The 12,506-nt window shown below is 45.0% G+C and overlaps 1 protein-coding gene across 1 annotated transcript; it reads right to left on the minus strand.

Moving 5' to 3' along the window:
- Window positions 1-5,461: 5,461 nt before the first annotated feature.
- Window positions 5,462-11,224, minus strand: LOC126253616 (cuticle protein 18.7-like). The gene is made up of 2 exons (XM_049955083.1): window positions 11,038-11,224; window positions 5,462-6,329 (listed from the first exon to the last, which is right to left on the minus strand). Exons 1-2 carry the CDS (start codon window positions 11,047-11,049, stop codon window positions 5,589-5,591), a joined length of 753 nt encoding a protein of 250 aa, XP_049811040.1. The 5' UTR covers window positions 11,050-11,224; the 3' UTR covers window positions 5,462-5,588.
- Between the last annotated feature and the right edge of the window lie 1,282 nt (window positions 11,225-12,506).

Below are 12,506 nucleotides of genomic sequence, written 5' to 3' on the forward strand. Positions count from 1 at the left end.
TGTAGCTGGCGTGGCTCCACATTTCTGCCGGTACCTTCCTGAAACTCACTGACTGCGTCACATTAACGTGACTGAACAGTGTAGTTTGTGAATACAGAACGGTTATGTTCTTGCGAAAGAATAGTGAGCCATGCGTGGCTCGTGTTCATGCCGTTTATTGTTTGTCACCTTCTCCTTACGGTACTGCCGCCTCGTTTTCTTATTCGGTGTAGTGGCGTCACTAAGTTCCTGTCTTACCTGCCCGTGAGTGGCAGCAGCAGCGTTTATCGATAGGTGCACTGTCGTACTATGTCTTGAGCGGCCTTTAGTATTTCCGTGTCGTCGTCTGTCCGGAGTTCAGTCGGGTGGATGAAGCAGTCGGGGACGGAGCGCCAGTGAGGCGCGGACAGACAGTACTTACCAACCGCTGGCCACACATGTGAACTGTCCGACGGAAGGAGATTGGAGCGGGAACGACCGCCGGTTGGTCTCTCGGTTGGTCATCTCATTGGGCGACGTGTTTTTGGTCTTTTGAGCGTTTCTTGGCCTCGTCAGTTGGTCATCTTGCCGGACGTGGGTCGGTTCCTTCCTCTGGCAGAGATGTCGTCGCCGATGGGCAAGAGTTACCTCTGCATGGGTGGGTCGTAGCCAGTGCGCCCGGGTCGCCGTGTCTTGCGAACGGACATCGAGTTGAGTCGCGGTTGGAGCTGCAGTGAGCTCCGGACAGCCAAGACTCGCCCGACCATTGCCGACAATTGTAACTTATGTGGGGACGACCTTGGTTGGTCGTTCGGTGGGTCGTCTCATCGGACAAAGTGTATTTGGTCGCCGACCGCTTATCGAAACTCTGTGTGAGTGTGACTCGTCATTTCTCCTTGTTGTTCCACGGTGATTGGTTTCAGGATTCCAATGGTTCAAATGGCTCTGAGCACTATGCGACTCAACTGCTGAGGTCTTTAGTCCCGTAGAACTTAGAACTACTTAAACCTAACTAACCTAAGGACAACACACACATCCATGCCTGAGGCAGTAATTCTAACCTGCGACCGTAGCGGTCGCGCGGTTCCAGACTGCAGCGCCTAGAACCGCTCGGCCACGAAGGCCGGCGGTTTTAGGGATTGTCGGAGTTCTTGGTGCAAGTGTTTACATGGAACTACACTCCTGGAAATGGAAAAAAGAACACATTGACACCGGTGTGTCAGACCCACCATACTTGCTCCGGACACTACGAGAGGGCTGTACAAGCAATGATCACACGCACGGCACAGCGGACACACCAGGAACCGCGGTGTTGGCCGTCGAATGGCGCTAGCTGCGCAGCATTTGCGCACCGCCGCCGTCAGTGTCAGACAGTTTGCCGTGGCATACGGAGCTCCATCGCAGTCTTTAACACTGGTAGCATGCCGCGACAGCGTGGACGTGAACCGTATGTGCAGTTGACGGACTTTGAGCGAGGGCGTATAGTGGGCATGCGGGAGGCCGGGTGGACGTACCGCCGAATTGCTCAACACGTGGGGCGTGAGGTCTCCACAGTACATCGATGTTGTCGCCAGTGGTCGGCGGAAGGTGCACGTGCCCGTCGACCTGGGACCGGACCGCAGCGACGCACGGATGCACGCCAAGACCGTAGGATCCTACGCAGTGCCGTAGGGGACCGCACCGCCACTTCCCAGCAAATTAGGGACACTGTTGCTCCTGGGGTATCGGCGAGGACCATTCGCAACCGTCTCCGTGAAGCTGGGCTACGGTCCCGCACACCGTTAGGCCGTCTTCCGCTCACGCCCCAACATCGTGCAGCCCGCCTCCAGTGGTGTCGCGACAGGCGTGAATGGAGGGACGAATGGAGACGTGTCGTCTTCAGCGATGAGAGTCGCTTCTGCCTTGGTGCCAATGATGGTCGTATGCGTGTTTGGCGCCGTGCAAGTGAGCGCCACAATCAGGACTGCATACGACCGAGGCACACAGGGCCAACACTCGGCATCATGGTGTGGGGAGCGATCTCCTACACTGGCCGTACACCACTGGTGATCGTCGAGGGGACACTGAATAGTGCACGGTACATCCAAACCGTCATCGAACCCATCGTTCTACCATTCCTAGACCGGCAAGGGAACTTGCTGTTCCAACAGGACAATGCACGTCCGCATGTATCCCGTGCCACCCAACGTGCTCTAGAAGGTGTAAGTCAACTACCCTGGCCAGCAAGATCTCCGGATCTGTCCCCCATTGAGCATGTTTGGGACTGGATGAAGCGTCGTCTCACGCGGTCTGCACGTCCGGCACGAACGCTGGTCCAACTGAGGCGCCAGGTGGAAATGGCATGGCAAGCCGTTCCACAGGACTACATCCAGCATCTCTACGATCGTCTCCATGGGAGAATAGCAGCCTGCATTGCTGCGAAAGGTGGATATACACTGTACTAGTGCCGACATTGTGCATGCTCTGTTGCCTGTGTCTATGTGCCTGTGGTTCGGTCAGTGTGATCATGTGATGTATCTGACCCCAGGAATGTGTCAATAAAGTTTCCCCTTCGTGGGACAATGAATTCACGGTGTTCTTATTTCAATTTCCAGGAGTGTATCTGTAGCTTCTGTGATTTCCGCTGAGCAGATGAATGCTGTCTGCGTACTGGACTAGATAGTCGGTCGATTGCGACATAGCAGCGTGGAAGGGAATTGATTAGGTTGTTGGTTGGTTCTTGAGCCGTCCCTAGGTCGTGCTGCCACCCGATTATTTAGTGTTACGCTTGGCTGCCTGTCTCACCCAAACTGTGCTTAGAGTTCCCTCCACAGTCCGACCCTTGGAACACTTCTGAGCACCACTGTTCTGTTGTTTGTGATTCTGATTTTCTTCTGTCGCAAGTACTGTGCCAGGCCTTCAGCCGTTTATTAATTTTGTCTGTTCTACGTTTAGTATTGGCCTTCAGCCGAACCCTATTGGAAGTATTTTAAGATTAGGCCTTCAGCCGTGTTTTATTTAAAATTCTTGTTTGCTCTGTATTTAGGCCTTCAGCCGCGTTTGTGTTAAAATTTGTGGCTCTCAGCTGTAATGTGTAAATTCCTGTCTGTAAGGTTTCTCTTTAATTATCTTGAATTCTTTAAATGGCCTTCAGCCGTACTGTGGAAATGCTTATGTTAAGGTTTGTCTTTAATTATTTTGTATAATTGTTTGGGACTTCAGCCGTCAAGACATTTCAAGTTTTCTTAAGATGTTTCTCTGTTGTATTGTGTAACCGCTTGTCTTTAAAGGTTGCATTTTACTATGTTGAAATATTTTTATGCTTTCAGCCGAGAAATTAATTTAAATTTTCCTTAATAAGGCTGTTAGCCGAGATTTGTAGATGCTTGCCTTTGAAAGAATTTCCTTTGCTGATCTGAAATATTATTTGGACCTTCAGCCAAGAAGATATTTTAATTTTACTTAAGTAAGCCTTCAGCAGTTTGTCTAAATTCTGGTGCCTTAGAAGGAATTATTTAAGGATATTTTAATTTTACTTAAGTAAGGCCTTCAGCCGTTTGTATAAATTCTGGTGCCTTAAAAGGAATTATTTAAGGATATTTTAATTTTACTTAAGTAAGTCCTTCAGTCGTTTCTCTAAATCCTTGTGTTTCAAAGGCATTATTTAAATTTTATTATTGAGAAGTTACTTGGGCCCTCAACCGTGAATTGATCCTTGTTGTTTTAAAGAGAAAACTGTGCACTGGTTTTCGAGGAATAAAGTTGTGTGTTCTTGTGTAACTAACAGTAACTGATCTAGGCCCTTTTCCACAACCTGATCCGCTCAGTCCTGCGAAACCAGATTCCAAATAGAACAATACAGTTCGAGTCTTACTGATCTCCACTTACCTGCACATGTCAATTGCAACTCGGGCGAGGTAGGTGATCAAGAAGATTTTGCCGCTGTACCATCCACAATATGGACGTATATCCACTTGTATACTTGATGCTGTTTCTATGATGCAGGTGGTAAAGGAAATGTACAAGTCTTTCTAATGACATACAAGTTACCACCAGGATATGTTGTTCACTATGACATAACGGTTATAGATACCAGTACTCACAAGTCCTACACTTATCAACCCACGTTCGTCAAACTTGTATCAGTTCGAAACTTCCTGGCAGATTAAAACTGTGTGCCCGACCGAGACTCGAACTCGGGACCTTTGCCTTTCGCGGGAAAGTGCTCTACCATCTGAGCTACCGAAGCACGACTCACGCCCGGTACTCACAGCTTTACTTCTGCCAGTATCTCGTCTCCTACCTTCCAAACTTTACAGAAGCTCTCCCGCGAACCTAGCAGAACTAGCACTCCTGAGAGAGAGGATATTGCGGAGACATGGCTTAGCCACAGCCTGGGGGATGTTTCCAGAATGAGATTTTCACTCTGCAGCGGAGTGGCTGTGGCTAAGCCATGTCTCCGCAATATCCTTTCTTTCAGGAGTGCTAGTTCTGCTAGGTTCACAGGAGAGCTTCTGTAAAGTTTGGAAATTAGGAGACGAGATACTGGCAGAAGTAAAGCTGTGAGTACCGGGCGTGAGTTGTGCTTCGGTAGCTCAGATGGTGGAGCACTTGCCCGCGAAAGGCAAAGGTCCCGAGTTCGAGTCTCGGTCGGGCACACAGTTTTAATCTGCCAGGAAGTTTCATATCAGCGCACACTCCGCTGCAGAGTGAAAATCTCATTCTTGTATCAGTTCGATGATGATCTTTCAGCCTGAGATATTCCCCGTTTTGAGGCATTACGAATGTTATAGACTTTGGCTACTTTTGCCTATTTGGTAAACAGTTGCAATACGTATATGATGCCATGCCTGTTTATGTACATGAAAGAAGATAGAAGTTGGAATTCAGTGCCTGTATATCGTCTACTCCTTTCATAAAGTACGAAGATTTTCACATATGAGATAAATGGATTACTAGTAAGATTGTCAGTTGCCTGGATCCTGTGAAACGTAAGAGAGAAGTCTGCGTTTTAATAGAGGATATTATCACGTGTATCCCACCAGCTCCATGCCCTTGGTAACTAAATGCTGGTGGCGAAAGTTTCTACCAGTCTGAGGTTTAGACAGGGCCTCCTCTGTAACAACAGTTACTTCTCGAGCGCTGGAGAGATCAGCTGCTTGCACGACACCTGTTGTGTAGTACTGTATCTATCTGCATACATGTTGAAATAATCCAGAGCATAACAGATACTCTGAACTAATGGCTAAGTATCCAGAAATAATTTATTGCTTCTACAGCTACTGACAGTAAAGAACTAAGAACATTTCGCAAGTGGGACAAGCAAAGCAGTGACTACCTGAGTCCATCAGCAGAGCATTCATGATTTCTTCAGGTAGATCCCATTTTTCATGTACCTTCCAAATTTTAGCTGCCGAAGGTTAACAGTGAAAAGGATCTCTTAGAAGAATGTCATAATGTACCACAAAGTTTCACGGATTTTCAGGTGTTTCTTTTTATAATTGGAAATAAATGAAAGCAACTCTTTCTCAAGTAATTGAAAGTGTATTTATAACTTATGATTTACATATGTACAGAACCATGATGGCGCAAGCGTGAGATGATTGTTCCAGGGTCGTTATCTAAGAAGAACGTTCGTGTAGGCAGACAGTTCAGCCCAGCAGGTCACCGTTGCGGACCTTGGCTTCTATGTGAGCGACGGCGTTGGCCACCTTGCCGGCAGCTACCTCAGGGGTGTCCAGGGGCACGCCATTGGGTCCGATGACGATGTTGGCCGAGCCATAGGCGGCGTAACCGGGATGGACGGCAGAGTAAGCGACAGCTGCAGGTGCAGCGGCAATGGCGGGGGCAGCGTAGGTCCTAGCAGCAATGACGGCGGGGGCGGCGGCGATGGCATGCGCGGCGTAGGTCCTAGCGTCAATTACGGCGGGGGCGGCGGCGATGGCGGGGGCGGCGTAGGTCCTAGCGTCAATTACGGCGGGGGCGGCGGCGATGGCGGGGGCGGCGGCGATGGCGGGGGCGGCGGCGACCACAGGGGCGGCAGCAACCACAGCGGCGCTGTTGACGATAGCGTCGCGAGCCCTGGTCTCGGCGACGGCGTTCAGGTGGGCGGCCTTGGAGGCAGCGACCTCTGGGGTGTCGAGAGGAATGCCGTCAGAGCCGATGACGATGTTGGCGGGGCCGTAGGCGGCGTAGCCGGCGTAGTTGGGGCCGGCAGCCACGACTGCAGGGGCGGCAGAGTAGGCCACTGCAGGGGCGGCGATGGCGGGGGCGGCGGCGTAGGTGTGGGCCGCGGCCGCTATGGCGGGGGCGGCGGCATAGCTGTGGGCGGCGCCCAGTCCCAGGTATCCGGGCTTCGCCACCGCCGCGGCCACCACGGCGCAGAGTACGACCTGGAATTGACAGTTATCGTGTCATCATTCGTCATCCCGATATGGGTTTAAAGTGTATCCAGTGGCTATGTGGTTTGATTACAGATGTTTCCAAGGACTGTACTGTGATAGGAAGATAACGTATGTGGATAGTATACAATACATGCAGGAACCAAGAAGGAACGATAAGAATGGAACATCAAGACCGAGGAGGTCAGATTATAAACACTGTAAGACAGGCATGCTTCCTTTCTCCTACACGATTAAATCTGTACATCAAAGAATCAATGACGGAACTAAAAGTATGAGGACTGAGATTAAAATTCAAGATGAAAGAATATGAATAAGTAGACTCGCTGATGATATTGTTATCCTCAGTAGAAGCAGGGAAGAGTTACAGTACGTACTGAATACTGTAGAATGAACAATGTACTGAGTATAGCGAATGGATTGAGAGGAAACCAAAAAAAGATAAAAGTCATGAGGTGTAACACGAATGGATTCAGTGATACATTTAGCATCAGAATTGAGAACCATGAAGATGACGATGTTAGGGAGTTGGAGGTCAGGAAGTAGGCGAAGAGAAGGAATTCTGTTGCCCTGAAAGCAAAATAATATGTGACAGACGACAGACAGGACAAATAAAGCAGAGTAACGTAGACTTAGAGGGCACTCATGACCAAAACAAGACAGCTGGTACCAAACACTGACCATAACTGAGGAATGATTGAGATAGCTACTCAACAGAAAAGCGGCAGCTCGGTTTTGGAAATGCTCGCATTTACAATGTCGTAAGCTGAGGTTGTTCTGTACTCGCATCCCGTTTTATCACTATCCAAACGTACTAAAATCTCCTACATATCCACTACACAGCGTACATGAAATGGTTTATTTGTACGCATCTAGGCAATATGCAAAAATGTTAGAATAGTTTTTTTTGTCAGAGATGTAAATGACGTATGTAATGTAAAACGTAGGGCAAAACAAGAAACTTAGTAGTATTTTATAGTACTACATCAGAGTAGATTCAAATGAATGGAATAATTTTAAATGCAGTGATGCTGAAGTACATTAATTGCTAAGATAAAATACAAAATGTGGTGGTACCATTTAAACGAAGGAGACGTTCATACATATCTCGAGAGAAAATAGAGTGCAGATATATGAAAATAAGAACATGAAGACATGCTAGGTAAGACGGAAAAGAAATGAAACAAAGATTCCAACAGGAAAATGATTATTCTTGCAGGTGGGGTGCGTTAAAGGAACCACTGATAAGGCTTGAAGAAGTAGATTTTTTTGGTCGTGAGTCTTCTGACTGTTATGATGCGACCATTAAGATTTCTTCTTGCGTGCCAGTATCCCTCTCAGAGTACGACCTCTATCCAAAGTTCTCAGTTGTTACATATGTAATTCGTGCCTCTACCCATTTTAACTACTACAAATTTTTCTAGTTGTGTGTAAGTTATTCCCTTATGTTTTCTATTTGATCGTTTCCTCCCTGATTCTGCTGCGAACTTCTTCATTCCTTATCTCAACTACACAGGTAATTTTCAGCATCCTTTTGTAATACTACGTCTCAAACTCTTCGATTAACTTTATCCCAGCTTTCCCATCGCCCTTAATTCACTTCTCTGTAACTCTATACTCCACATGTACATTGCAGACAAACTGTAGAGGTAAACAAAGATTACGATAAGTGAAATAGATTATGTCGTTTCCTTCAGAATTGCACATCGTTCCGCTATTGCTTTATTTCATATGTTTTACATCACATCAGAACTCTTCCATTTAAAGACGCTGTTGGTTACCAGGCATAGCATGGTCAGCTGCAGGTGCAACAGCGGCGGATGGACGCCTCAACTGAGAACGAACGTTGAATTCGACAGGGATTTAGGCGTGATCACGTGGCCGTCGTAAGCGATAAACTAATTTTTTATAATTTGTTTAGAGAAAATGATGACTGTCTTAGTGAAAAATCTCTTTGTTAAATATTATTATGATTTATACTGACAACCTATCACTTACGAATGTATACGGCTATGTGCGAACACGACTCTGAAGTCGCCAATATTTTTCTAGTTTCGCAGACGAACGAAGATTCGTTACTTAGATACTGTCTCCTGCACACCTTCGCATCAGCCGAACGTAATGGAATGAACAACAATGATTTATTAGGCCAAAAACTTAAAGTCAGTATCGTCTTATAGGATGACACCATATTTTACCCGATTTCGCAAACAGTAAACACGGTTACTATGGATGTTATACGGATTTGCGCAGAAGATGCTTTGCAAACAAATGCAATGGCCTAAAGACAGTATACGACCTTTGTATGGTAGCGACTTGCTTTCCAATCAAAACTATGTATTCTTGCACTTGCTTATACAGTCAGGTTACGGAGCAACGTAGAATTACGAGAGAAAACCGACAGATAGTTGTTATCACTTAGTGACTAGATATGGTAAGGTATGTATTTCAATGTTATGAAGAGTGATGTGTTTCGTGGATGTTGAGATGAAAAGAATAACATTATTAAGTAAGTAACAGATGTCAAAATAAAAACTGTTATTAAACTGACGACATTAAAACAGAGAAAGATAAAGACATGAACGAATTTAGAGTCGCGCTGCTAGGATAATATTTCGGTATGGTCTATGCGAATGTATAAAAAAATGGAGGACAGGTAGTTTAAATGGGAGGGACGGCGTCATTTTCACAAATTTCTGATGGATAAATTTAGAGAACTTCTAAGAACACTGTACAGTCACTATTATACCGCCATCGTATGCGTAGAGGCCATGAGAGTAAGATACGAAAGATTTCGGCGCGTACAGTGGCATGTCGTTGATACTGCTGTGTTCAGTTGGAAGGCTGGTTCGATTGGCTTTCCATGCAAGTTTGTCTTGTGCAGATCTCTTCATCTCTGTATAGCTACTGAACCTACATCCACTTGATCTACTTACTGTAGTCAAGTCTAGATCTGTGTCTACAGTTATTACCTCCTCAACTCTTACCTTCATTGACAGTTTTACTATTCTTGATTCCTCAGCATGTCTCCTACCAACAGATCCTTTGCGTTAGCTAGGTTTTACTACAAATTTCATATATTCCCAATTTAATTGAGTGCTTCCTCACTTATTTTCTCATTCACCCCACTAATTTTGTGCATTCTTCTGCAGCACCACATTTCCAAAGCTTTTATTCTTATGCCAACTGTTTCTCGTCTATGTTTCAATTCCGTTCTAAATCTTACTCGAAATACGTTCAGGAAAGACTCCTTAAATCATAAATTAATGTTCAACATTAACAACTACCTCATTTTCAAATATCTTACTCTCGGTTGTGGAAATCTGAATGTTGTGTCCTCTCTCCTTCAGCCAGCGGCAGTTATTCTGTCGCCCAAGTAGCAAAACTGATTTACAAGATTCAGTGTCTTATTTTCTAATCTAATTCCCTCGGCATGGCCTGACTACTACGAAAACATTTCATTACCCTTGTATCATTTTTGTTGAAATTCGTGTTATAGCCTGTTCATAAGCCAATATTTATTCCATTCAAATGGTCTATCCTGTTCAACTAATCTTGCAAGTTCTTTGCAGTCTCTAGACTGGCTTTTCCACTCTCTCACTACACGACTGTACCACGACAGAAAATCTCTAGTAGCGGTTAGGTGTACCATTTGTCAGGCACTGTTCAGTGTCTTGCGGAGTATACAGGATGATTAAATTGCACCTAAAATGGGTTTTATGCAACCTGTAGCACCTTGAAATACTATGAGCATATTTTCATATAGTCTCACTCACTACCTGCAAACCGATATTCTTACAGAAAAAAATAACAGGACTTTTTGTAGGAAGTTTAATTTAGTTATATTTTATACTGGGATACATTTTCTCTAGAGGCTGTACCTTTAGTATTATTCAAGGAAAACGTACGAAAGTTACCTTCAAACACGTTGTTTCTTGAATAACGTAGAACCCCGGACCCATGCGAAAACGTACCTCGCTCCAGAATTTAGCTACATTTCCTGCAAAGAGATCCTGTTCATTTTTTTCTGTAGGACTGATAGTTTGCACTTAGAGGGATAACAATATCGAAATCTTCCAAGGGGTTTTTGAAGGCGTTGCGGGTTGCAGAAAACTTACTGGTAGGGGCAGGTGAATAACTCTGTATGTTGATTGGCGACTCCATAGTGTCCTGTGCACTACGACCAGATAATGGGTATACTTGAAAAGAGAGACAGCATTGGTCGTATATTTTTATTATCGCAAAATCAATTTTCTGTCACTGAGTGACCATCTTCAGTGCTGTATTATGTAACTTAAATTAGTAAGCACTGGTGTCAATAAGCTTACGGCAATCACATAGACTCTTGAATAACGTACAACCCCGGACCCATGCGAAAACGTACCTCACTCCAGAATTTAGCTACATTTCCTGCAAAGAGATCCTGTTCATTTTTTTCTGTAGGACTGATAGTTTGCACTTAACGGGAAAACAATATCGAAATCTTCCAAGGGGGTTTTGATTGCCGTAAGCTTATTGACACCAGTGCTTACTAATTTAAGTTATATAATACAACAGTAAAGATGGTCACTCAGTGACAGAAAATCGATTTTGCGATGATAAAAATATACGACCAATGCTGTCTCTCTTTTCAAGTAAACTCTGTATGTGTACACGCAGACGCAGAAGACATTCGTAGGCAGTCTGAGGCGCCACTTACCAGGACCTTCATGCTGAGGAGAGCGTGTGGCGTCTGCAGCTGCTGAACTGTGGCGTCTTCAGCGCGCGTCACGTTTATATAGCGCGCTCGTCCGGCGTGAAAGGGCCGCGTCCTTCTGCCGGATCGGCCAGTTGGGCGGCCCCGGGTCTCGCAAAAACGACGACGACTGCCCCCGCCGCCTCTAGCGGCGTGGTGCCCACTTAATTATTTATTCCCGTAATTCCGGTGACGCCGACATGAGGGTTACGGTGCAAACCTCGCGGCTGGCCGGTGTAAATTGGACCCCGGCCTGGCTGGAGTCGTGCTCGCCCAAGTACCGCCCTCGCTCAAGGCCGGAATGCTACTTGCGGAGTGATTTCCACGGCTGCTGCACTTCGTCACGCCACCCAGTCCACTTGTTGCCAGCGCTGTCTCATTAACGTGAAACTTCAGGTGCAGCACTTGATCGTGTTTGGAATAGTTTACCACTTAAATGTATTACTAGAGATCGCTATAAATTTATTTGTGTTGATCGTAATATAAGGAAACATTAGGGCATACCAAAAATCAAGGGCAAAGTCATATGTAATCTCTTTCATTGATTTCAAAAAAGCATATGATTCGATTGATAGAGAATCTCTGTTATCAGTCCTGGAAGAAATGGCTTTGGATAAGAAAACAACTAATATTATAAAAGCGACCCCTACAAATACATTTTCGAAAGTTAAATTTATGAGCGAATTATCGGAACCCTTTGAAATAAAAATAGGAGTGTGACAGGGGGATGGCATCTCACCGTTGCTGTTCAATTGTGCGCTTGAGAAAGTAGTCAGACAATGGAACACAAATATTAAGAGTGGTATAAGACTGCGTTGCAAAAAGGAGAACCTTTGCAGATGACATGGCCCTGTTTGCTGAAACAATGGAAGAAGCACGGGAGCAAATCCTAAAGAAAAGAAACAAGCAGCTAAAATAGGTCTTCACATCTCGTTTGAGAAAAACTAAGATAGGGACAAACATTAAGCACATGTAAATACCCCAAAGTTCAAGAATAGATGATTGAAATAGTAAAAGAATTCAAATATCTCGGAGAATGGATTAGTTGGAATGCTGGGGAAAGCAAAGCAATAGAATCCAGAAAAAATAAACTTGAATTGGCCTTCCAACTAACAAAAAATACATACAACAAATAAATCCCTTTCAAGGAGGTCCAAAATTACACATCACAAGACAGTGATTAAGCCAGAAGCACTGTATGCAACAGAAAAACTAAACATGAATTTAAAAGGCTAAATGGAGAAACCTGAGCTAAAAAAAGAAAAATTTTAAGAAAAATCATAGGGCCAAAATTTCAAGACAATATGGTTATATACATCAGAAATGAAAATCTCTACAAGAACACTGAAATACTTTCAAATACTATGCGAAAAAGGAGAATAAATTTTTATGGTCATCTTCTTAGAATGAATTCCAACATATTAACTAAACAA

The sequence above is a fragment of the Schistocerca nitens genome, chromosome 4 (assembly GCF_023898315.1).
Source record: "Schistocerca nitens isolate TAMUIC-IGC-003100 chromosome 4, iqSchNite1.1, whole genome shotgun sequence".
NCBI lineage: Eukaryota > Metazoa > Arthropoda > Insecta > Orthoptera > Acrididae > Schistocerca > Schistocerca nitens.